We start from the raw sequence: 25,939 nt of genomic DNA on the forward strand, positions 1-25,939 counted from the left end.
TCTATTTCTGCATTGTGTTTGGATTTGATTTGGCTATAAGATTATATTTGGTTTTTATGACTGCTTTTATATCTGTTTGTAGCCCTACCCACTGTGCAGTCCAGTGTTGTGTCTCCTGATGTGCAGTTTCGCTCAAAAAGGAAGCAAATATATTCCTCTCCTGGTGTTAGTAGGCAGTTATTTACGGCTGTAGCTATGGATGCTGGGCTTCCTAGCAATGATTTTGATGATGGTAATATGTGTTAGGCCCTTGAATTATGTTTAACTTTTTTCTTGAACAAAATTTATTTATGAATTTTTTTTGCCTTTTGCAGATTGTCCCACTATGCTTGTGCCGCCATTGTTCAGCTCAGATTCTGAAGATTCTGATTACTCTGGTACTGTTGGGGACGCGTTTGATGGAGGCGATGACGATGATCATTGGTATGAGGAAAATATTGACTTGAACGAAGGTATTGAAGGCGTAGTTTCATTAAATTTTAGGCCTTAATAAGATTATTAGTTTTTTTGATTGCTTTTATGTTTGTGGATAGGTGTGCCCAGTATGCGGTCCAATGTATTGGCTGCTGATATACAATTTATCTCAGAAAGGAAGCGAGATAGAAGGGTTGTTCCTGAGGTTTATGCAACATTGGGTTCTCCTGATGTTATCTGTTCCAGCTGTAATGCGCGAATTTGGAGGGAAGAAAGAGCAAACAAGAATGTAACTAAGGGCATACCCCTATTCTCTTTATGTTGCATGAAAGGCTCCATAAAACTTCCTCCTGTACGTCCTACTCCCCCGTATCTAATGGAATTATACACTCATCCGTAAAATGCTGCAAACTTTCATAGAATGATAAGAATGTACAATTGTATGTTTTGTTTTACCTCGACCGGTGGGAATATTGATAATTCTATTAATAGAGGAGGTGCTCCGTATATTTACCGGTTGAATGGGCAGAATCACCATGTGTTTGGGTCATTGATACCTAATGATAATGAAACTCCTAAGTTCTGCCAGCTTTATATTTACGATACAGTTAATGAGGTGGATAACCGGTTGCGATGGCTGAGCCTTGAGGATCAACATACTGTTAACCAGGAGGTGGTGCAAGGGCTTATAGCAATGTTAGATGAGACGAATGAGCTGGTGAAGAAATTTAGGCAGCAGCGTGACCGCTGAGAAAATGAGGAAATCTGTGAGTTAGAGGTCACTCTAAAGGTTTCCCGTTCGGAATCAGGCCGTGAAAATCATGTTGTTCCCAGTGACGAGGTGGCAGGGATAATGGTTGGTGATAATGACGACACATGTGGATTTCGTGATATAATAATGGATGACAAGGTGCAGGGCTTGGTTAGAGCATCATATGTTCATCCGAAGCTTATGTCTCTGCAGTACCCAATCCTATTTCCTTGGGGTGAAGATGGTTTCCATCCGAGAATAAAATTCCATAGGACGGCTAAAAATTCATCTGGTAGTCGAGGGTACCTATCTATGAAAGACTATTATTGTTATTCATTTCAGGTTAGGGAGAATGAAGGTATGTTAAACATGACACTGATTTAAATTATTTGATTATAGAATGAGGATGTGTTAGGCATAACACAGATTTAAATTGTTTGAGTATTGTTTGATTTTCTGGCATGTTTAATTTATTTTCTAAATATACGAAATTGATTCTGACTTTTCAAGGTTGTTATTTGCAGGAATGACGCCTCGCTTTAGAGGGCGTCTTTTTCAGCAGTACATGGTAGATGCGTACTTCTCTGTTGAACAAACGCGGTTATGGTGGTTTCGTACTCATCAGACCATTTTGCGTAATGAATTATATAGCCATATTTGTGATTCCGTATGGAAAGGTGATGCAGACGCTTCTAATACTGGAAAAGGTGTAATATTACCCGCTGGTTTTTTCGTTCCAAACGATATATGCAGCAGAATTTTCAAGACGCCCTTGCTGTTTGTAGATACGTTGGCCATCCAGATGTGTTCCTTACAATGACATGTAATCCAATTTGGGATGAAATTTTAAAGATGATGGAATATCTGCCAGGTTGCTCCCCTGTTAACTGTCCAGATATTATATCGAGGGTTTTTAAGTTAAAATTGGATCAGTTGCGTTTAGACGTTCAGAAGAGAGGTCATTTTGGGAAATGCGCAGGAGGTATGACATTGTGTTTTCTGCTGTTAATTGGTTAGGTGTGTGTTTGTGTAATAAGGTATTGATGGTCAGGGCTAACCTTTTAGTGTTGTTTTATGCAGTAATATTCGTTGTTGTTTCAAAAGCGTGGTCTTCCACACATTCATATGTTGATATGGCTCGACAAAGACTCAAAGAAATATCTTAAAGAAAATGTTGACAAGTTTGTGTCAGCCGAACTTCCTGATCCGGACTTGGACCCTGTTGGTTATGCGGCGGTGAAAGAGTTTATGATCCATGGGCCATGTGGTTTACAAAATCCAAAATCTCCATGTATGAAGGATATGCGTTGTATTCGCCATTATCCTAAAAGGTAAGGATTGTACAAACTTTCTTCATCTATTCACGTGGTATTGCTATTGGTTGTGTCCTTAATTTGAATGCCTTTATGTCTTTGCTGATAGGTACTGTGATAGCGCAACATTTGATTCCAGTGGTTTTCCGATCTATATGCGACGCATGCAACATATTTCTGTTAATGTTCATAATGCAGATCTTGACAATCAATGGGTTGTTCCGTACAACCGTGATTTGTGGGTCAAGTATCAGTGTCATATGAATGTGGAAATATGTTGTCATGCACGTAGTCTTAAATATTTATTTAAATATTGCTTTAAAGGGCATGACCGAGCCATTGTTCAGGTGAATAAAAAGAAAAGAAAGAAGAATGGTGATCTGAGTGATGATGTCGTTGATGAGATTAACTCCTTTTTTTATGGTTGTTACTTATGTGGTGCTGAATCTGCCTGGAGAATTTTCGGTTTTCCGATTCATTGTCGGACCATCTCTGTGGAACGTCTTCCATTTCATTTGCCAAACCAGAAAAATTGTACCTTCAGGGCAAATGAGTCATTGGCAAAGGTGGCTTCCCGGGAAAAATACCGTTTGAGCAAGCTGGAAGCCTTTTTTCTGTTGAATACAGTTGATCACTTGGCCATGAATTACACTTACGATGAGATCCCTCAACATTACGTATGGGATGATAAAGGGAGGCAATGGAATAAAAGGAAGAGAGGCCGTCAAATCGGCAGGCTTTGCTCTGCGCACCATAGTTCTGGTGAGCCTTTGTTCCTACGTCTTTTACTGACCAAAGTCAAAGGTCCCACATCTTTTGAGGATATTATGATTGTTAATGGGATGCGATTTACTACGTTTAAAGATGCCTGTAAAGAGTATGGGTTGCTTGACGATGACAGGGAGTGGCATGAGGTCATGTCTCAGTGTGCAGTTGGCGGATTGCCTCCTCAAATGCGTCAACTCTTTGTGCACATTATAGTTAACTGCAAAGTAGCTGATATATTAGATTTGTGGAATTGTCACTGGAAGCATATGGTAGAAGATATTTTACTAAAGAGGAGACATAAAACTAACAATGCAAAATTAATTCTCAATGAGAAGCAGCTTCAATTCTATGTTCTAGCTGGTATGTTTTTTCTCCTGTTCCGTAATTTTGTTATAGGCCTGGAGCTTATTTTAGATAGACTGCATCCTTGCTACTGTTCTAATATTTTATATTTTAGTCATCAATTTGTGCCTTATTATATTTATACATATGCTACATCTTTTGTATTGTTATAATTTAAGGTGAATATGCTGAACAACTAAATGAAACAGGGATACTTGAGAGAAAAAGGGATACCTGAGAGAAACAAGTAACCTTGAAATAATTATGGAAACTAAATCAAGGGCTCCATCCAAATATATAAAAAACAGCTCAATAATTGTAACTTATTGGCCAAGTCAATCTATGGGCACTGTCATCAACTGGGTGTCGGTGTTGCATATGTTAGTGTTTCTAAGATTATCTAATGATGGTGTTGAACTGATGATGTCAGGATGTCAAAATGGTGATGTAAGATGTTGTGCTTATGATTTATTAAGTTGCTAATAAATATATTGCAACAGAGCTATTACCCTTTATATGGGGGTTAAAGGGTAGATTTGCCAAGTTATTAAATTATTAGTTGAATTAGCCATACCTTAATGCCCTTAAATTGGTCAAATTGGCCTTGGTTCCATTCTCCTTTTATTAATGTTTCAGTCATGTTCTGAAATCAAATGTTTTGGACACCATCTTTGAACCTTAATAAGTTTGTAAAGGTTTCTTTAAAAGACTGATTTTTTTATATGTCATCGAAATGCCTTTTTAGTGTCCCTTTCTTGCATGTTTGACATGTACTCGTGCAGACGTGCATATTGTACATAAGTATAAAACGCCAGAGTGAACTGGTGTCTCTTTCAATCTTATTAAAATATCTAGCCCAGTTGCATTAATTTTTTTTATTTTTATCCTAAAAATGTTGTCTAGCACCAAGAGTTGGATTATAGCCTTTATACTCTAAAGTATCCCCCTTTAGACCTTAATCTAAGCAGATTCTAGAGTTGTAATTAGCACTGCAACTAAACTAAAGATGTGTAGTTAGATACATCTTGCCCTGAATTCAAAATATTTGAGGCACTATGCCTAATATTTATAGCAGTCTGCAGAATAAAAATAAAATATCACCAATTCAAATACATAAACCCTCAAGGAATGACGATGAACTATGGTGAGAACTATTAGTCGTCAGACATAAAAAAATCTCAGCAGCAAATTACCAAATAGAGAGGGTAACCTAATTAAACCTGACAGACTCCCAGAGAAATTGTATAAACTTACTTAAAAATTGTATAAGCTTACATAAAAAAATCTCGGCAGCAAAGGAATATTAAGGATACTTATTGTTCTAATTTATTTATTTTATTTTTCAGAGCTAAATGACTTGCTTCGCTCGGTTGGAAAATCATTGAAGAACTTTGATCAGTTACCACAACCCCCTGACATCTACTTGAATCATGGTTCCAATAATTTAATTATCGAGGAGACATGTTATGACACACTTGAAATGGCTGAGCACCACGGGCGGTTGCTTAGTAGCTGTAATAGTGATCAGTTGAGAGTTTATGTGGCGGTCATTGAGGCTGTCAACAGTGAAGCTGGTGGTCTTTTTTTTGTTTCTGGGAGTGGAGGAAGTGGGAAGACGTATTTGTGGCGAACACTTATATACAGATTGAGGTCAGAAGGAAGAATTATGCTTCCTGTTGCCACGTCTGGAATTGCAGCCACTTTAATGCCTGGTGGCCGGACTGCACACTCACGTTTCAAGATTCCAATTGTTCTTGACGAGTTTTCATTATGCAATATATCTCACGACTCTGACATTGCTCGGCTTATTAAAAAGACTAAACTAATTATCCGGGATGAGGCGCCGATGTAGCATAGGTATGCCTTCGAATGTTTGGAACGCTCATTGAGGGATATCATGAAGTCCGTTCATTTGACGAAGGCAGATATTCCATTTGGTGGAGTAACTGTTGTTCTTGGGGGAGATTTCCGCCAAATCTTGCCTGTTATACCACTTGGTAATCGTGCTGAGGTTGTTTCCGTTTACATTACTAGGTCACGCTTATGGGATACTATAACATATTTTGACCTCAAACAGAACATGAGGCTCAAAGACGCTACTTCCGATGCTGAATTGCAACAACTACAAGACTTTTCGAGGTGGGTGCATCATATAGGTGAGGGTACAATGCTGCATGATGGAGACGATTTAATCACACTAGCTGATGATGAATTTTTAATTCCTGAAATGTTTTGTGATGTTCAGACTAAAAGTTCAGTTCAGAATATGATATCAAGTACTTATCCTAATTTTGAAGAAAACGGATCTAGTGCTTCCTACTTACGGGAGCGTGCTATTTTGACCCCCACAAACCAGACAGTGGGTCAGCTCAACTCTATGATAGTGGACAGGCTACCTGGTGAAACATTTTCTTATTTCAGTCTTGATGTTACAGAGGATTTTGGTGGCACTCAACAGGATCTTAATGCCGCTTTCCCTGTGGAGTATCTAAATTCAGTTAGCTTACCTGGGTTGCCTCTTCATGAAATTAAGCTGAAGGTTGGTACAGTAGTGATGTTAATAAGGAATTTGAACCAAACATTGGGTCTGTGCAATGGAACGCGGATGATTATTACGCAATGTCTCAAATTATGTGTTGAGTGTGAGGTAATATGCGGTGCTTTTATAGGTACTAAACATTTCATTTCGCGTATGGAATTGTGTCCGAGTGACAGTAAGCTTCCATTTAAGTTAGTGCGCAAACAAATGCCTTTACAGCTCTGCTATGCCATGACTATCAATAAGTCTCAGGGCCAATCTCTTAATATCGTTGGTCTTTATTTGCCTAAGTCAATTTTTTCGCATGGAAAATTTTACGTGGTTGTTAGTAGAGTTACGTCGCCTGGTGGTTTAAAGATTTTTGTTGATGATGAAACCGATCATCCGAAGAATATAACGCACAATATTGTGTACAAGGAGGTATTTTACAATTTACCTCGTGTGTAGTTTAAATGTAAATCGGTTATTATTAGAATTTATGCAGCCTTTTGGTGTAATTTTTTTTGGATTGTTAAAAAATTAGATGTATATGTAAATATGTCTGTCTGATGGAATAAAAGAATATTTAAGCTAAAATTTTTATTTTTCATAGTATTTGGTTGCTGCAATTTTTGACTGTGATTGTAAATACCATATATTGTGTTTCAATGGTGACAATAAGAACTGCAGAGGCACTGAATCCAGGTTTGGGTCCTAAAGAGAATTTCTAAAATATTAAACAAAAACAAAAATGAAGGTAAACAGGCCTTCTAGCAATTATTTTGTGTAGTCACATTTATGCTGCCCAATAATGCTTTCTCTGTGCCTCTAAAAGTTGGCCATTATTGATGTTGAGACTTGAATATAAATTAAGATTTTGTTATGTATTTTGAAAAAGGTTTAGAGTTCCATATATTACTTTTTTTTAATAAAAAGTGAGATAAATAAAAGGATACATTACACACACTTACTCATGAAAGCTACCTACTACACACTTCCATTATTGCTTAACTTTCTCTTTCAGTTAGCACTACATTTTTTTTATTAGCATAAGGGCAAGAATGGAACTAGGAGGCATGGAGACGAAGTGTGACTACCTCATGGATCTACAGGTTAATGAGAAATATGACTGGATGGTCATGGTACGTGTTGCAAGAAAGTGGACAGAACCTGTACATGAAGCTAATGGAATACATCTAATAGTAATGGACGAGAGTGTAAGTTTTTGCCGTGTTACAAAGTTTCATTGCTTATTTCCGGTTTGTTAATATTTCTATTCAGTTCATCTTATAATGCTTGTCGTTTGTAGAGCACAAGGATGCACGTTTGGATTAATTCTACTGTTCTGCCTGATATCCGCGAGAAGCTTTCGGTTGGAAAAAACTACAAAATTTGTAACTTTATTGTCCAGCATTTTATAGGTAAGTATAAGTGTTTTGATACTGATAGGCACATGATGCTCACCCGTCCACTGTTATCACACCCTTACCTGACTCTTGGGGCTTGATACCCGAACAAATTTATCCGTTTACCAACCTCAAAAGAATTCAAGATTTTGAGGATTGTGAGAGTTTTCTCATCGGTGAGTTGAAAATTTAAATTTCATTGTTGAGGATCATGCCTCTCTGATTTAAATTTATTTTAACTATTTTAATATTATGTTTGTTAGATGTTGTTGGAGTTGTGAGTGAGATCAAAGCCATGAAATATCTTACAAATAGGAACAATGAAGTCCAGTATTACTTAGATTTTGAAATCTCTGACCTGATGTGAGTTATATATTTTTAGGTCTAATTTTTTCTGCAATATATATTGTAATTGATAATTGACGATACATTACTGTATGCATCATATTGTAGTATTGATGTCAAAGTCCGTCTATGGGATGAGATTGCTCTGTCTTTTGAGCAAATGTTCTATGAAATAACCGAGCACCCTGTTATTTTGATAATGTCCAGTTGCAGAATTGTTTGTAATCCTTATAAAGGCGAGAAATCATTATCAAATCACTTTTGTACCAGCCTTGATATCAATTCGAATTATTGCAGGGTTAATAACTTGCGAAATAGGTACCATCATTTCTTAGCCATGTTAAATGCTTTTTTATTAGGGCTCATGTGGTATAAGTCAGTCATGCCTTGATGCATTTTTCAGGTTTTGGGAGGTGAATGGTATTTGAAGGTCTTTGAAGGATTTGCAGACTTTATTTGCAAGGAACAAAATGTATTCTTTATCATTTACAAGCAGTACTTTTTATTACTTCATGTATGCAATTATCTTGCTTTGTAATGGATTCTAAGTATTTACGTTGAACTTTTGTGGTTTACAACTATTTTTATCCCTGTTTGTACCAGCCTGTCAATCAAACTCTGTGAGTTCATAAGAAGGAAGAGCAGGTGCTGAATTGTTTTGAAATATCACTTCACATGTCATGCACCATGTGCTTCAATTATCTCGGCAGTAAAATATATTATGTGGGTTGTACTAACTCAGTTGTTCATATCCATTGCAATTTGCAACCATTTTTTCCCATTCTTTTTCACAAAAGTTGATACTGAAAATACAATTTTTCAAAATTGACTAAATACCGATAATTTATACAATTATTACATTTGTATTATGCTTTTTTTGCCCGAACGCCAAAATTATTGTTTTTTGTCTATTATCTTATTGTCGGCCTTAAATTTATACTATTTCTCTCCCAGTCTTTGAAGTTGCATAAACGATTAACTAAGCACCTTGATATGGTAGTAACCAGTGAAATAACTTACTTCTTTATTTTTCCGCGTCCAGTTAATCAGTTGGTATGTTATTCAAATTAAATAAGATATAAGAATATTTGTTTTTCAACTGATAGATGTGATGCATAAGATTTTATTTTAAAGATTAAAATTGGTGTTGTTGATCTTTGGGACTGATACTGTTACAAAAATAATTAAATCTAAAAAAACACACACTTTTTCTCTTTTGTTGTACCAACACACATATAGAAGGTAGGTTGCACGTGTGAGGCAGATGAGCTGGGTACATCATTGTAATCTCTTTGTTAAAGTTAGTATGCTCTAATAGAGTGTAGTAAAGAACATATTGCATCCTCCGCCGCCTGCAGATCAGAGTAACTGCGACCTGCCTCTCACATTTCTCTTTTTTTATTTACTGTTTTTGAGTTATACCTACTAACATTATGAGTTTTGCAGTTCCGTGATAACAAGAAGAATGGAGCTAAACAAGTATGACTCTTTAATGAGCCTTTAGGTTTCATCATATGACTGGATTTGTCGTGTTAGAGTACAGGCTCTTTGGAAAGAAATGAATAGAGAAACTAATGAATTCTGGGGGTTAAATATGTTACTGATCGATGATTGTGTACATTTGTTAGTGTTTGGTCTTTAATTTGTGTAGTCTATAATGAATCTATTGCCTAATAAAAAAATATGTTACAGAACTATCGGATCCATGCTTACGCTAACGCTAAACGTTGTGAAGATATTAAGGAAGATATAAAGGAAGGCCAGATTTACATCTTGAGCAACTTTATGGTGAAAGACTTTTTGGGAGATGAAACATATCGGCCAGTGAGGAACACTAAGCATATATATTTCACTAAAGATACGAAGATAGTAAAGGCTGCAAATGGTGATGGACTTCAAATTGAGAGGTATGCATTTGACCTATTTCATATGAAAGAACTGAAGAAGCTAGCGGCTGATAATCGCTTCTTAGTAGGTATGCTACCCGTTATAATTGTTTCTTGAATAGGCTTTGTGTAATGACGTTTTGTTATTATGTGCTAGGAAAAACTGATCCCTGGTTCCATGACAAACTTATATTATTTTATTGTTTTGTTCAATGTAGACATGGTTGGCGTGCTAAAAAACAGACGCCAAATTGTGCGCATTGTTAAGAATGAGCGGCAAAAGTACATGCTTAAATTTGACTTGCTTGATGGAAGGTTTGTTCACTAAAATTGTTATTAAAGCTGGTTATGTATTTGTAAATAAGATAGGTTACGCATTTTGGTTAATTGTTTGTTAGGTGCACTGTGAATGTAACACTCTTCGACAAATTTGCTGTTGATGTTGACAAATCTTTAGATAAGGCTCCTGGTGGTGATGTTATAGTCATAGTTGCATGTGCTAAGGTTACCTTATTTGAAGGTCAAAAATCAGATAAGCCTTCATAGTTACCAGTAATATATTATGTGATATATATAATTTATTTTTATCTTTATATGCATGTGTACATATAGGTGTTACACAAACTCAAATTTATAGTCTTAATTTTTTATGCAGGCAAGCCTCAGCTCACAATTTATCCTGCAACCACCAGAGTATATGTCCAGCCAGATCATTACAGTGTGGACATTCTGAATAAAAAGTAATAGCATGATCGTAGACCTTTTTTCCGGGGTATAAATAACTTAAAAATGTGTTTGCCTGGACTTGCAGATTAATTGACATGCCGGGGATATCGAGCGCAGAGGATGAAGCAGAAAAAATGGTGTTGAATTTAGGCCAGATTACAGAATTAGAACATGACGACAATGATGTTGGTGCTATCATTTTATAGCTTTAAGACTTTAACACTCTCATCTTTATATTACATTATAATTTTATGTGCTTTTTTTTACAGAGAGAGGTTGTATGCGAAGTCACAGTGGATGATGTGGTTAATCGAAATCAATGGTATCTAATTTTTTGTTCCAGTTGTTCTGCTGAGTTGGTGGTGCCTGCCAAACACCTGAAATGCAGCAATTGCAACCGCTTGATTCCATATCCACGACGGAGGTGATTTTTAAGTGCTAACAGCTTGAGGCACCTCTTTGTGCAATTAATATATTTTATTTTTCAATACAGTTTCCAGCTGCAGACTACATGCTCTGATAAGACTGGTTCGCTTTTAATAATGATGGGAGATGTCGAGATTAGCCGAATCATACCGAAAACGGTTGATGATCTTTATGACCCTGACAAGGAGGTAAAGATTTTATAAAATGTGGTACTAGGTTTTTGCATTTCTTTCCCACTTCAGTCTCATTTCCTATTACAGCTTTCAGGAGAAAAGCCATATCCTCCCCATCTGCTACAATTATTGGGAAAAAATTATGTTATCACAATCAAAGTCCAAAAACAGAAAAGCTTGCATAATACGACATTGTATGAGGCAACATAAATAGAAGATGCATCCGGATTATTAACAAACTTCACACCGGGACAAGAATCTTCCTTTCCGGAACCAATGTCTATTTCAAAGGTTAGCAATATATTAGGAATTGTTTTTTTTATCATAGACAATGTTGGCATGAACTTGTGATTTCTTTTTAGGGCCCAGACTTGACTCCTCAACACAGACCTTCATTTCCTGGAGATATGTCTATATCCATGGGTAGTGTTGTATCATAAATTGCCCATTTTTTGTATGAACTAGACTTGCATGGATGAATATTTTTTTATTAGGAACCAGAAACATTTCAGTATGGTGACAAGGGGACTCCTGACAGAGCAAGATCCACCAACACCAAAACACGGACTAAAAAAGTCGATGTTGTTGTGCCTTTGAAACTTGGACCCAAATCATCAGGCCATCCCTCTGTGAGTAGCATCTTCTTTGGAACTATGATAATGTTAATGTACGCATTATTGAGACTGTCCTTTTTCTGCAGAAGAGGAAGGCAAAATAAAAGGAAGATAACACAGATTATGGTCATGCAGGTTGACGAAACTATCATCTTTTGACTGTTATCTTTTGGTGGATAAATTGTAATATTTTGATGACAAATATGTCTGTAATATGGTGTTTACCACCTGAATCACTTAAATTCCTGTTTTGGGTTATTTTTATTAGATGCCCACTTGCTATAAAATATAAACTACATAAAAATCCATAAAAAAAACCGAACAAGATTTGTAGATTATATTAACTAAAAAAAGGTACATTAAAAGTGATGAGTTGGTTATCAGGGATTCTAAATTGGTTTGGTTCATAAGTAGTTGGTTTTGGTTGTACATGTATTCAAGTGTATTGTTATGAGGTTGTAATAATGCTTAAATTAAAATTTAAAAAAACAAATTTCCAAAATGTGAAAACAGAGAGTAACTCAAAAAGTAATTCTGAAACGCTAACAATTTGTTGTGGATTATATTTAAAAAATTATCTCTTGGTGCACGTACAAGATTTTTACTCCCCAAGTACTTATGGCATAGAAGGCTGTCAAATCATTATTTATTCTTTTGTGGTGGTTGGTTAGAGTATGGTGAACCATATTAACTTTCTCATTATCTCAGAAGACTAAAAGCACCTTTGTCACTTTCTTATAACCCATACAATACCATTCAACAGAAGATAAATTTTACAAGCCATGTCCAGATCAAAATTTGAAGATTTAAATTCTCTTAGGTTAGATAAGTATGACTCCAGAATCAAAGTTAGAGTGTTACGTATGTACAGGGGAATGACACGAACTGGGGATATTTTCAAAAGTTTCAACCTCATTCTATTAGATCAAAAGGTAGTTTGATGCGTCTCAGTTACATTTTTCGTTGTATGTTAGCTTTTTTCACTTTGTGACTAACTTTCTTTTTTGGGCAGGACAACCGGATTCATGCATTTGTTCCAGGACTGTGTGCAGAAAATTTAGAACCAAAGCTTAAGGTGGGAAATATTTATGTCATTCAAAATTTTACATTTCAAGCGTATAAACAAGATGGAAAATTTCGTTGTCTTCGAAAAGATGTTCAACTTATCTTCTCAAGCGAGACAAAGATAAGAGAAATGGAGGATGATGGAAGGACTATAGCCCAAAATGCTTTTGATTTCTCAGACCACAGTGAATTGCTGTCCATGACCAAGCAAACTACTTATTTGGCAGGAAAATTTTTTATTTTTAATTATATCCGCATGAGCTGTTTGCTTATCAAATAGTTTTTATTCTTCTTTTTAATTTATGTATCATTCACCACTGTGTAGATGTTGTGGGTATTATAAAATTTCGAGAAACAATATCTGATTTAATCAACAAACATGAGATTGCACAGAAACAATCCAAGTTTACTATAACAGATGGGAGGTAAAATTATATAGCATTTACATGTTTTCTATTTAGAGGTGATTTTGTTAAATTTATTGTTTCTTGTTGGCCAAGGTCCAATGTCAAGGTTACTTTCTGGGACCAACATGCTCTTAGTTTTGAAAGAAGAATGTTGGAATGTGTTAAACACCCTGTCATCATTATTCTATCAAGTTGTCGTGTTGGACTGTGGAACGGTAAATGTCATATGTGAGTATATACCTTATCATATTATAAACTCATATTTGTCTGACCTCAATGGTCATCACTCATAATCACCGCAGACGAGGTGGATTTAACCAGTCTCCCAGCAACTGAATTATTCATGAACTATAACCACTATAGTGTAGTTCAGCTTAGGAAAAAGTAAGTATCCCCAACAAAAAATATTACTATTTTTTTTCTGAACAAGTTAATTACAACTGACACACCGAATGTGCAACAGGTTATGTAATCCGGTTTTTTCCAGGCAGATTTTTGCTCTAGACAGACACAGAAAGTTGGAGATTTTGAAAGTCTCAGAACTTACCAGTTTGGAGGCTGACTATATTGAGGTGTGAATAATTAAACATTACTTTTTCATTCTTTTCATCTTTGTTTGCTAACATACATCCATGATATTAGATGGAAGTTCTTGCTCATCTTAGGGTTCGATATGTTGTGGAAAAGGAAAAATGGTATAATAATGTCTGTACTACCTGTGACCGTAATGTTGAGGTGGATGATGAGATTTTTTGTGACAATTGCAGCTGCCCGAAACCTTACCCGGAAATGAGGTAATACCTTATTTGTACTCTAAATACAAGTATTACACTTTTCGCTTCTGTAATTCATTTATTCGCTTATTTTGTTTGCAGGTTTGACATATCTGTCATTGCATATGATGATACAAGATCAATTGAGGTTATTCAGGGAGATCAACAAGTTCGTGCAATCTTACAAAAAAGGTGTGCATACCTTATTAAATTGGTAAGTTTTCTATTCTCATAATATGATACACCTGGGTATCGCCGGCTAACAGATTCAGTTTTTGTAGGCTGGAGGTGATGACAGTTTCCCTGTGGAGCTAAGATGCTTTGACAAAAAGAAATTTACTATGAAACTGTTTATCAAAAAGGTTAACGTGGTCAACAACATCCAAATCTTTTGGGCCACAAATATTTGCAATGAATTTGTCTTTCCAGGTGAAGAAATTGAGGAAAACACTCTGCATATTCAGGTTAGCTTGATACACCAATTCTAAAATATTCCTTTGTAACATTAGCGTATACAACAAAATAATTTTCTGACTACAACGAATGTGAACAGGCTACAGCTTCTTCGGTTTCGCTGAATGTTCTATCAGATGTTAATTTTCCCTCCACGAAGCAAGCTCATGGTTCTTAGGGCTTAGGGCTTGGAAAATTGTCTTACTTTTGTATTTCCATTTGTGTTATTTGTGTTTTCCCTTTATTGGTTGTGCAAGTAACATAAAGTTATAACTTTTGTAAACCTTTATGCACATTCCTAATGTGATCGTTTCTCTTTCTCTGTACATCCCCTGCAGTCCTGCAATCTCCACTGCAGGTATGCTTTTGTTCTAAAGGTTTCCTATTCAAATTGTAAAAAATGGGGTTTTAATAGATCTGTAGGTCTCAGATTCGAATATAAAGTTGGCATTATTAGTAAAGGTAATATATCTGAGATACTAATTACATGGATTCATAATGATGATGATTATTCTGCTATTGAATTGCTTGCCGTAGCTGCTTGCAGTAGCAGCATAATAAATTAACTATTCTTTCTTTAAAGGCCCGGCGCAGCGGGCTCCCAATACTAGTTATATATAATATCATTATATATTCTAATAAGAAAAAAATTATAATAATAAAATTATTCAATAATATAATATTATTATATATGTTAACAAGAGAAACTATACTATTATTCTAACTTATTGAGCTTGATGTCATTATTTTGTCATTCGATTTATCTATTAAAATGTTAGTTTTAATAAAATAAATATAATCAAATACATGTTACAAAACGGCCAAGAGAAAAGACCAAAAAGTGAATACAAATCATGTGTTTTACTTAAATACCAATATTGTATAAGATAGCAGCCTATTATTAGAGGTGAGAAACTGGTGAGTGGGTCAAATTAACAAACAATCTTATCGATAACCTATTCTGGATCATATTCTAAAACCAGTCATCCTGTTGTTATCAAATGAGCCCTTAGCCACTCTATTTCATTTCAATTGTCTTTAAATTTTTCTGCACACATCTCAACATATTTTGACCGCATAGTAAAAATTATCATTTTTAAAATTTTCCTTTCATAAATAAAATTTTAAGTTATATATTTTTATTCAGAAAAAAAAATTAAAAATTATTATTTTAACTATGATGTCAAAAAATTTAAAAACGTGTGCAAAAAAGTCAAACTGACTCTTAAGTAAAAATTGGGAACAAGGGAAATATGGGTTGAACCGAGTAGAGCTAACTTATCCGGAAGTTCTGACTAAACTAAAATTTAGATAATTTTTTTTATAAAATCACGATTTTTAATTATCTTCCTTTTTTTGCATATATGTTGTATACGATGTCTTGACATTGCCAGGACTTTAACCAGCAACACTAAAAGGTGTTGTAATACGTTTGAGAAGGTTTGAGAAGTGAGTTTACAAGCTAAAATTATATTAGAAATCATTATTGGTTTTGCTTCCTCCGTTTTTAAATAATTGTGCACTTTCAACTGAAAAGTAATAAAAATATATGAAATCAATAGTGCAATCAGAAAATGTTGTTATTGATTAAATGCATGAGATCGATTTTGTCTTCTGGACTGATTAAGTTTTTTGTGTTAATGTACACACATCGGAGGTGCTCGTTTTAACTTGAGAAGAAAATCGGCCATTGTGAATTATTCATCAAGATTCAAGACCTGTTTCTTGTGCTCTTTCATTAGTGCAGGAATTTGAAAGGGATTCAACAAATTTAGAACAAATCTTCATGTTTCAGATTAATAATTACTCCCTCTGTTCCAACCAATTCTTTACGTTTAGTTCGGGCACGGATATTAAAAAATATATATAAAGTATTGAAAAAGAAGAAGAAAAGTTGGTGAAATGATGTGACTTTGATTTTTAATATATAAAAAAGAGATAGTGGAATAAAAGTAGTGTGAAGATGAATAAAAAGTGAGAAAATGGTGGGATCTATAGACTATTTTTGACTATTTTTGGTAAATTTTGAAATGTAAAAAATTGAATGTGACATCCAAAAAGGAAACGGTAAAGAAATGGTTGGGACATTAAGAGTAATAATTAGGTTCAAGGTGCCTTTGGAACTAAAACAAAGTCATGATTCTAGAATTTAGGCAAAATTAAATTTCAAGGCAAGCAGAAACAGATGCAATAATATTGTGAAATTGTCTAGTCTTGCATCTTACAAGGCAAGCTGCAGCCAATGGAATAACAAAGTCTCAAATGTCCTTCCACCACCTACTAGAGTTAACACCTCTCTAGGAAATATACCATCAAGTTCACCCATCTAGATGTGTTTTAACTCTATTAATCGTAGGGAATGGGTGACTTCGAGTGTTTGAGGTTAAGGTGAGCTCGAAAAATATAAGACAATATATCTGTTATCTTCCTAGCCAAGGTAAGAAGCTGATATACCAAAAAAAACTCGCAAAAAGCAAAGCTGACAGGAATCATAGTAAGGCTATGAACTTGCAATCCACTCATTTCCCATGGCAAATCAGAACACCTGATCATACAAAAGATCACTAAAGAGCTCAGAAGTTGTTAGCTGTTACTATGATTAATAAATACCAACTGGACCAGCATTAGAAATCAAATGTCCATGTAATGGCCAACTTAGCACTAAAGAGTAATCGCATTGTCCCAAGTTCCAGAGAAAGGTCAGACATGAAGATTTCTCTGGGGACTATTTCCCCAAAAATAAGTATTATATGGATAACAAACCTACTGCAAGAACTCTAATCCCACAACATAAAAGCCAATTGACCTGAATCACATGTTTTTAGGTTAGCAACTATATACTACATATTTATAATCCCAAAATAGAAAGCCGATGTACAAAATGAGAGAAATAATTCACTGAACCGATGCATGTATATACCTTTCAGCCTCAGACTAAACTCATCAACCATGTGACAGAAGCTGATCACTGAGGTTCAACAGAGCAGATGAGAATGATCTAATCACGGCCACAAATAAAATCATGAAGATACATATTAGGGGGGCAAGGGAGAATATTTTAAGGTACAAACACATTAAGTTTTATAACTCAAAACAGCCAAACATAAATAAACAAGTTTGTCAGAAATAATAAAACAAAACCAAAAACTTATTAGCAGCATATCCCTGAAAAGTAAAGAATAGGTAATGAATCATCCATGTCCATGATTATCTCTGAAACTGTGAAAAGCAATATGACACCATTCCCCTGGATTCAGGCTACAAGATCTCTGCAATTGTAACATTAGCACAGCAAGAGTAAAGAAGTGAGTCTGAAACCAACACGAAAGAAATTACGCTGACAAGAGCTCCAAGAAACCTCATCCTGCCAAAGAGCAAGATCATAAAAACAGGAAAACAACTTAGATGAAGCAAGAACACTAAGTTTTTTTAAAAGTATAAAAGGTGTAAATACAGAAAATTAGAAATCAGTTTCCAGTGGCTTTTCCTCCTTTCCAGCTATGTAAATAGTGTACTACTGTTAAGGGCTAGTATGCGGAGTGGCTTGATTATATGTAAACAGTGACACGAGTTTATGTACTGCCCCCAGTGCCCCTAGATAAAAAAAAATGCTTTTTATACACTGCTTAGTGCTTATCATTGATGACTTAATTACATGTCACATCTATGCATGTGTAGGCACAGATACATAATATATGTGCTTGTGCTCAATTATACACACAAAAGATCCAATTAGCCTTTCCTTAATTACATTTAATATAACATTATAAAATAAAGCCACCCTCAGCAGATGTCACCCCCTATCCGCACGTAAAATGCATAACATAATGGGACAGGAAAAATTGTTAGTTACAAAAAAAAAGGTGCCAGGCTGGCAAAAAACCGGATGGATGGCTAGAATCTGAAAATCAATTTAATACACCAATCCCAGATTCTGGTTGACAAAACAACTATCAAATGTGTCAGAAAGGAACTTTCAGAATTCACAAGTACTAAAGTCTAAAAATAATAAGAATACATGTTCAACAATATTAGAACTAAGCATTTTGACAATATTTCTCAAGATCTAATCTAATCAGATTTTACTAATCAATTTTTTTTTTTTTTACTATTAATTTATTTGCTAGATTATACAACAGAAAACTTATAACCCACTATACTGCTATACTGCACAACGAATATTTAGGGGACACAAAATTTAATTATACTGTTTGTGCATTTCCCTTTACAACAAGGCAAGATACCTAGATCTAAAAAAATGTACTAAAACAAGCAATTTTCATCGAATTACCGACCAAAGAAAAACCAGTGCCCACAACCTTCTGAAAAAAATGAGGTTGAGGCATAATTTTAAGAAGCTTATATACTTACATTATGATTTAAGACATTTCCAATCAACTTTCTCATTTCATCTCAGCCATAAACTTCTCGTACTCCGAGTCTGGTGGATTTGGTTCTGCAGATGGCACAGCAGGAGGTGGAGGTGGTGGCGGGTTTGCAGCCCAAGGAGCACTCGCAAGACTTTGCTGTTCCACCAAAGATTGGGTAGAATCCGGAGGTGGAGGATTTCCTGTATAATATGAGGGGTAACCAACAGAAGATGCAGGGTAAGGGGGTTGCGAACTTGGATGCATGCCAACTGGTTGATTCCCATATATAATATTAGATGCAGGTGTACTGTTAGGATATTGCATTCCGGCAGAGTAGCTTTGTTGGGTATCACCGGAAGTGAAGGTTTGAGCTGGAGCACCAGAAACAGCAACCTGAGTCGCTGGAGGATATTGCATACCATAGGGGGGCATGGGTGGAGGTGGGTATGAGGCGTACACATTTGATCCAGGTGGGGGAGGAGGGTAAGCAGCATAAGCAGGAGGTGGAGGAGGTCCCCACGGAACTGGAGCCACCATGTAACTTCCAGGTGGTGCAGTCCCAGGAGGAACACCCGATTGCATTTGCGGAGGTGGATATCCATTATATCCCTGGTTCTGACCAGGGTAAGCAGGAACAGGTGGAGCAGGAGGGCCAGGGGGTACAACTGGTGGAGGTGGTTTTCCTGCAACTCTAACAGCAATTACTCTTCCATCGATACGATGACCATTCATGCTAGCAGTTGCCTGATTAGCCTGAGCGATATCAGAATACTTAACAAAACCATAACCTTTACTTAAACCACTCACTCTATCTTTGATAACCTTAGCCATTACAATATCTCCGAAAGGTTGAAACAGTCTAATCAATTCATCATCTTCAAGAGTTGGTGGCAAGTAACCAATATACAAATTTGTGTCATCAATCTCCTTTCCAATCTTAGCTACAGTGCTTCCTAATCCCGGATGTAGTGAGGGCCCAGTATTTCCGGTACCATTACTGCTAGCCCAAGGAGGATTGCTTCCAGGATTACCCGAACCCATAATAGCCAAAGGTGTACTCTCTTTAGGAGTAGGAGACGACTCAGGCATCGTCCCCCCTAATTCCGCCAAGAAATTCTTATACTCATCATCCATTTTCTTCCCTGCTGCGCCTTTCATAGGACAATCTATAGTCGGATGTCCACCATCACCACAATTCTTACACAAAACCTCACTCTTAAACGTCGTCAACCTTGACGGACAAGCATACTGCCTATGCCCGGCCTCACCACACAACCTACAAAACTCCTCATCCTTAATCGTCCCATTCAACGCCGCAAGTTCCCTCAACTGCTGCCTCTTATGTTCATTCAACCCTTCATCAACCGGCCTCAACAACTTCTCAACCATCCCTGCAGCTTCCTCAAGCGACTTCTCATTATCCGCTTCCACCAAAACATGCAAATCCTCATTCTCTGCAGGATCAAACTTCAAATCCCTCTTCTGCCCAAACCTCCCCTCCTTAATCGACCCTTTCCCCCTAATCACAATCTTCGCTCCCGTCTCCTTCTCCATCCTCTTCTGCGTATTCCCTCTCGGCCCAATAATCAATCCAATAAAATTATACCCCGGATACTCCTTCATCGGAATATACAACTTCTTATTCAACTTAGGTGGTCTATAATCCGCAGGCGGTTTGAATGCAGGATTCCTCTTAATAATCTGCGCAATTATCTCCTGTCTCTCCTTATTAAGCCTCTCCCTAGCACGAAACTCTCTCGTATTAATCCTAATTCCTAAATTATCGTAAACAGGCTCCGGAGAAGGCGACCTAGCGCCTTCGGGCCGATCATCTAATTGCACACCAGCTTGTAAAATTTTACTAATCTCAAGTAACCTAGCATTCAATAACTGAATTTCGGGATCCGAATCGATACCTTGAGCAAAATCCTTCATAAAATCAGGCAATTGAATTATCGGCTTCGGCTCATCATCCGCCCACCTTGACTTCCTCTTCTTCGTCGTCTCCCCACTCCCATCCTCCGGCTGTGGGTCCCACCTGCTTCTCCGCCGCCTCCGAGTGTTCCCTTCGTTGTTTCCGTTGTTTTCGGAAGCTCCGTTACCGATCACTTGCTCTTGTTTCACCTGACTCGGTAACTCGGACGAGTTTGACTCGGTCGGGTGGGGATTGTTCCCGTCGAAAACCGGCTCTTGTTTCACTTGACTCGGTAACTCGGACGAATTAAAGTCATTCCGTTGCGGATTATTCATGTAAGCCTCGATTACTTGCTCTTGCTTCACCTGACTCGGTAAGTCGGACGAGTTCGACTCAGCGAGTTGCGGATTATTCATGTGTTCTTGTTTGATTTGGATTGGTTTGTGGTGTTCAATTGGAGGTGACTCGGAGTGATTTGACTCAGTGAGAGGTGGATCGAATGATTGATGAGATTGGGGGTGGGGAGAAATTAGGGTTTGGGGATTGAGAGAGTCCATTAAAATTTTGTTAATTGAAGTGATAAGAGGCGGCGGGTTGGGGCGTTTTATATTGAGAGATGGTGAGGTTATTTACCCACTTCTATCACTATTCGGATCTTATTTTTGATTTTCAAATAAAAAAAATTCAATTGATTTTGATAATTTTTTAATTTTGTCGATAAATTGCTGATAAAGATTTAACTAATTGGCTAGACTTCTCCGTAAATCGTTAGTATTTAATTTTTAAAAAAATCGTTCAATAAATTACAAATCAGTAAGGCCGTATCTAACTTTGATTTTCAAAATTTATAACTAGTAAATAGTAGTCGGAAATTTCTTACACGACACAAAAATAACGGGTTTGATTTGATATTTTTGGTATACGAACACGAAAGTACACGGATGAATTTAGTGTCGGTTTTGGGTTTAGGTACACGACACAAAACGAAACGAAAGTACACGAAGTAAATAAATATTTAAATAAATTTATCAAAATTATATGAATAAATATATCTTACAATAATATTTTACATATAATATGTACATAAAATATATTTAAATTTAAATTTTATAAGAATTGAATACATTTGAATCTTTATGACTTATTAACTTAATACTTGACTAATAAAAATTTAATAATTAAATATTTATTTTTATTTTTATTTTTAATTTTAAATCACACGAAACAGTATTATGTACATGAAAACTTAAGATCTTACCAACAGTTGTTTTTCGTATCTGTAATTCCTTGTAGTAATCTATAAAATGTTAATCATCCTAGTTTCACCTGATCTGTTTTGTGTGAAGTTCATTGTGAGAATGAAACTACAAATACACATTTAGGATGTTTTGCTGATATAATTGTCAGAAAACAAACAAAGGAGAAGTAATACAAAAACACTTGATCCCGTCAATGAAATAGTCGAATAAACACCCCCAGACTTTCGACAATCATGTCGCATTGTCCTGAAGTAACAGGTTCATCATAGACTCTGAAAACCAGAGCTTGGCCTGTTTTCTTTGTGTTTGCATTGGATAGGAAGAACGCGATCAATCCAACAATTACGAATATAATTGAACATGTTTCTTTTACTTCTCTTGCTGGAATCTTGTCAAGAACAAGATGTTAGTTACGCAGAGAACAAAACTACTCCTCTTTAATCGATTCAGGAGTTTTTAGGTGATATGAAAGCGCGCTTATGCAGAAGAGAAGCAAAAAGATTAGAGCAACTGGACCACTGCAGGATTCACTGAACACAGATGAAAACATTACTCAGTCAAAGTAACAGTAATGTAGTTTGTTTATAACACTAGTTCAAGTACCATATATTACTATTTACTAGTACTAATTCAATGTAAATTATGGAAGATCAGTGAAATGTGCATAATGTTTTTAACACAAACTACATGTTCATTAGAGGCCATGGATACAGAGCTTTGGCATGCTCCAACCTGGTATTCGCTTGTTTCGTAAAAAAGCCTTTACTGAAGACTCTGATTTCACTAATCATATGCAAGCCAGTTGTAAATTGCAGCAGTGTTTGATGGGCGGAAGATGTTGGAAGTCATGATTTAAATTCTTTGTGCAGGTAACATCGATGTATGTTATAAATTTCTGCGCTTATCATATGCACATAGACACACAATAGAAAAACCGATAAGATAATATTTACATACAAAAGAAATTTTAACAAACAAATTAGTAAAACAGTTGCCAAAGACAGTGTAAAAATACCTCATAACTGCATTAATTGGTCAATCATCCTCTATCTCGCTGCTGACACATTCAATGCAGATAAGATATCCACATCCATCACATTCGAAAAAGAAATTATGAGTGTGTCCATACCCGCAATGGCTACAAAAGTATAAGGGAGAATTGCTTCTTACATTCCGTTTGAAAACAAATGCAAGTGTATGTTTTTGATCGTTGATATCTAGCTGAATGGTCCCTCCTAACTTCATTCTTGCTTGCAAACAGATGCAATGATAGTGAAAAGAATAATCACAGTCATCACAATGAAAGAGGGGCCTCTGATTGTTAACAGGTTCTTCACATGTTTCACAGTAGAATGCTCCTTCGTAGAAGAATGGAGGATATCTCAAGGTTATTGCATGGTCATCATATTTGTGTCTTATTGTACTTGGACCAGATACACAAATTATCATATAAATCTGGAAGTTACTGCAGATTTCACATGCATATTCCACGCCAACTTCAATTATATACTTACTAACACTGCAAACGGAACTTGATGATGGACGGTGAACAAGGGGGTGGTGCTTGTGAGACTTATGTTTTATCCTCGCAGGCATAAATGCACAACATAAATCAATTTTGATATCACAAGTCTCACATTTATAGTAGAATCCATTCGTGTTAAAGCCACAAACTCCACATTGCACCACTTCATAGAATTTATCTTCCTTCCCAAGAGCGAGTGAGTGCTGCGGGTGAAACGAGGATACTCCTACAGGCAACTCTTGTGGCAATTTAGTGGCACAGACGGAGTGGAGATAGAAACCACATTCAATACAACCATAGTAAGATGGACTGGCAAGAGAAATGGGTTGAATGCACCCATCGCATAACAACACTCTTGTGTTGTCGTCGTCGTCATCATCATCGTCGTCGGCGCTATCGTTCTCATTAATAATAAATTGAAGTTGTTGTAATGGATGATTCGGGTGACTCCAGTGCTCTTCAATTACATTTGATATGGTGATAGCATCTGTTCGTACACCTTCAAAGTCAACTTGGAACTTTGAACACTGGGTTGCAAATAGATCAAATAGCGCTTCCTCGCTGTGAAGAGGGAATTCTATCAAATCAGGGTCATTATCATTTCCAGCAAGTTCATTCTCATTTCTGAAAACAACAGATCGTAATTAGTTAGGAGATGATAAAATTGAAACGAATCAACACTTAATTAGGGGTACTTACAACTTAAACACAGTGGATGTGGCACATTTCATATGCGCAAAATATGTGCATTTGTGACAATAATAGAGCCAGGAATGTACGTGAACTAGTTCTCCGCAGATGTTGCAGAAACGAAGGAAAAAGCGATGAATCTCTGGAATAGAGTAGGTAAGAAGGAGAGCGTGATGGTGATAAGCAGGCTCTGGGATTATGGGCGGAGAGAAAGCACACTTCTTGTGGATCCAGAAATCACAGGGGATGCAAACATAGGAAAAGTCTTTAACTTCTTCCCAACAAGCATCACACTTAAACAAAGCCTGTCTCTGCAATGTTAGCGTGTGCTCCTGGTGACCTTCGTGACTAAGCACTCTCTGTGCATCATCATCAGGACAAGGAAAAGCACAAGAAACACACATGTCAAAGTCACAAGCAACACATGCATAAGCGAACTTCAGCTTATTCTCACAAACAGCACAAACATATTTGTCAGGGCGTTGTTTGAGAGTGAGGAGGTGCTGGTTGTGCTTGTCGTGAGGATATAGTTTTGTGGGTAATTCAGCACAACTCCTGTGCAGATAAAAATTATTACAACCAATATCATCAACATCATGAATAGCACTGCAAGTATAAGTAGGAAAGCCGATAACTGTTTTGTTGCAGACACGGCATGTAGCATCCTCTTCAATAACATCATCCTCTTTTAAGATTAGTTCGTGCTCAGGATGGCTCAAATGCTTGATTGGTGTACTCATTTCTGATAAGGGGGTAGATCTAGAAATGCAAATTTTACTTGTGAGTTTGGTGTTTGGGTGAAACATGTTTTTCCATGACAGCGACAGGTTTAAATAGACCAGTCTTCATTTTTTCCGGCGTAAAAATCGGAAATCGGACCTAATCGGTTGAATCTATCAATTTAGGATTAATCGAAACCCGGGATTAATCGGAAGAATTAATCGTAATAAAAATTGGATGTATTTTAATATTAAAATATTATAATGATTATATTCTTTATTTATAACAGTTATAAATTTAATATATCATATATTCTATAAGTATTCATATTTATATGTATATAGTATTTTAATTTTATTTAATTATTATAAATACTCGTATGAAGAAAATCGTATAAGGATTAATCGGATTTCAAAAATCGAATCGATCAAATATCTTTATAGAATATTAATCGGGGATTAATTAGGCATGTATGTAGTCTTGTGCAGGGCTGTTCACCAACAGGAACCGAACTGTTCGAACAAGCTCAACCTCTTGCTAAGGTTCTTCTCGGCTTCTTTAAACTCGAGTTTAAACTCAAATAAAAAATATGTTCGTTAAGAAAACGAATTGATGCCGAGCTTGTGCAGCTAGAGCTTGACTGAACTTGTTCAGCTCAAAATGGGCAGCATTTTTCCACTCTCCTGTTCGGAACATTATTGCCTGGCTGTCGGGTCCATTTTGTCTTTGTCCGGACTAATCGGTACTTCCTTTATCTCATTCAATTCTATATATTACTTTTAAACACGTTTCTCAATACTCGTTTAAAGTATAGCTTCATAATATTTTTTTAATTTTTTTTTTTCTGAATAAAAATTTTATGTTAAAACTTTTGTTTAAAAAAAAAAATTTGAAAAAAATATTATGAAATTATAATTTAAAAAATCTCAAAATACGTGCAAATAGTAAGCATACGATTGTTGTTGAAAATACCTGTAATTGAGTGGAGATACATAGTGGAGATACATAGCCCTTAGCTGTATGATTGATTGTTGTTGAAAATATCTATGCCAATCATGTCAATCTTTAATTAAAAAAAAA

The 25,939-nt window shown here is 36.1% G+C and overlaps 3 protein-coding genes across 10 annotated transcripts; 1 reads left to right on the forward strand and 2 right to left on the reverse strand.

The window, feature by feature from the left end:
- Window positions 1-1,267: 1,267 nt before the first annotated feature.
- LOC141664440 (uncharacterized) lies at window positions 1,268-5,440 on the forward strand. Its single transcript, XM_074470394.1, has 5 exons — window positions 1,268-1,523; window positions 1,690-1,874; window positions 2,270-2,496; window positions 2,588-3,606; window positions 4,935-5,440. The coding sequence occupies exons 1-5, from the start codon at window positions 1,268-1,270 to the stop codon at window positions 5,438-5,440; spliced, it is 2,193 nt and encodes a 730-aa protein (XP_074326495.1).
- Window positions 5,441-16,544: 11,104 nt separating this feature from the next.
- On the reverse strand, window positions 16,545-21,260 carry LOC141664771 (splicing factor-like protein 1). Of its 4 annotated transcripts, none has more exons than XR_012552053.1 (3): window positions 18,752-21,260; window positions 17,301-17,744; window positions 16,545-16,925 (listed from the first exon to the last, which is right to left on the reverse strand). XR_012552053.1 is itself a non-coding variant. In XM_074470726.1 (2 exons), exon 1 carries the CDS (start codon window positions 21,220-21,222, stop codon window positions 18,784-18,786), a length of 2,439 nt encoding a protein of 812 aa, XP_074326827.1. In that variant the 5' UTR covers window positions 21,223-21,260; the 3' UTR covers window positions 16,545-17,744; window positions 18,752-18,783. The 4 variants fall into 4 exon arrangements, 2 of the variants coding, with proteins under 2 accessions (XP_074326827.1, XP_074326828.1); XR_012552054.1 differs by having other exon boundaries at window positions 16,545-17,186; XM_074470726.1 differs by having other exon boundaries at window positions 16,545-17,744.
- A 657-nt stretch (window positions 21,261-21,917) lies between these two features.
- Window positions 21,918-24,954, reverse strand: LOC141666898 (uncharacterized). Of its 5 annotated transcripts, none has more exons than XR_012552402.1 (4): window positions 24,149-24,954; window positions 22,940-24,073; window positions 22,612-22,824; window positions 21,918-22,454 (listed from the first exon to the last, which is right to left on the reverse strand). XR_012552402.1 is itself a non-coding variant. In XM_074473142.1 (3 exons), exons 1-2 carry the CDS (start codon window positions 24,943-24,945, stop codon window positions 22,960-22,962), a joined length of 1,911 nt encoding a protein of 636 aa, XP_074329243.1. In that variant the 5' UTR covers window positions 24,946-24,950; the 3' UTR covers window positions 21,918-22,454; window positions 22,940-22,959. The 5 variants fall into 5 exon arrangements, 1 of the variants encoding a protein (XP_074329243.1); XR_012552401.1 differs by having other exon boundaries at window positions 22,612-22,819; window positions 24,149-24,953; XR_012552400.1 differs by having other exon boundaries at window positions 22,657-24,073; window positions 24,149-24,953.
- Window positions 24,955-25,939: the final 985 nt, after the last annotated feature.

Source organism: Apium graveolens, chromosome 6 (genome assembly GCF_009905375.1).
Source record: "Apium graveolens cultivar Ventura chromosome 6, ASM990537v1, whole genome shotgun sequence".
Classification (NCBI taxonomy): Eukaryota; Viridiplantae; Streptophyta; class Magnoliopsida; order Apiales; family Apiaceae; genus Apium; species Apium graveolens.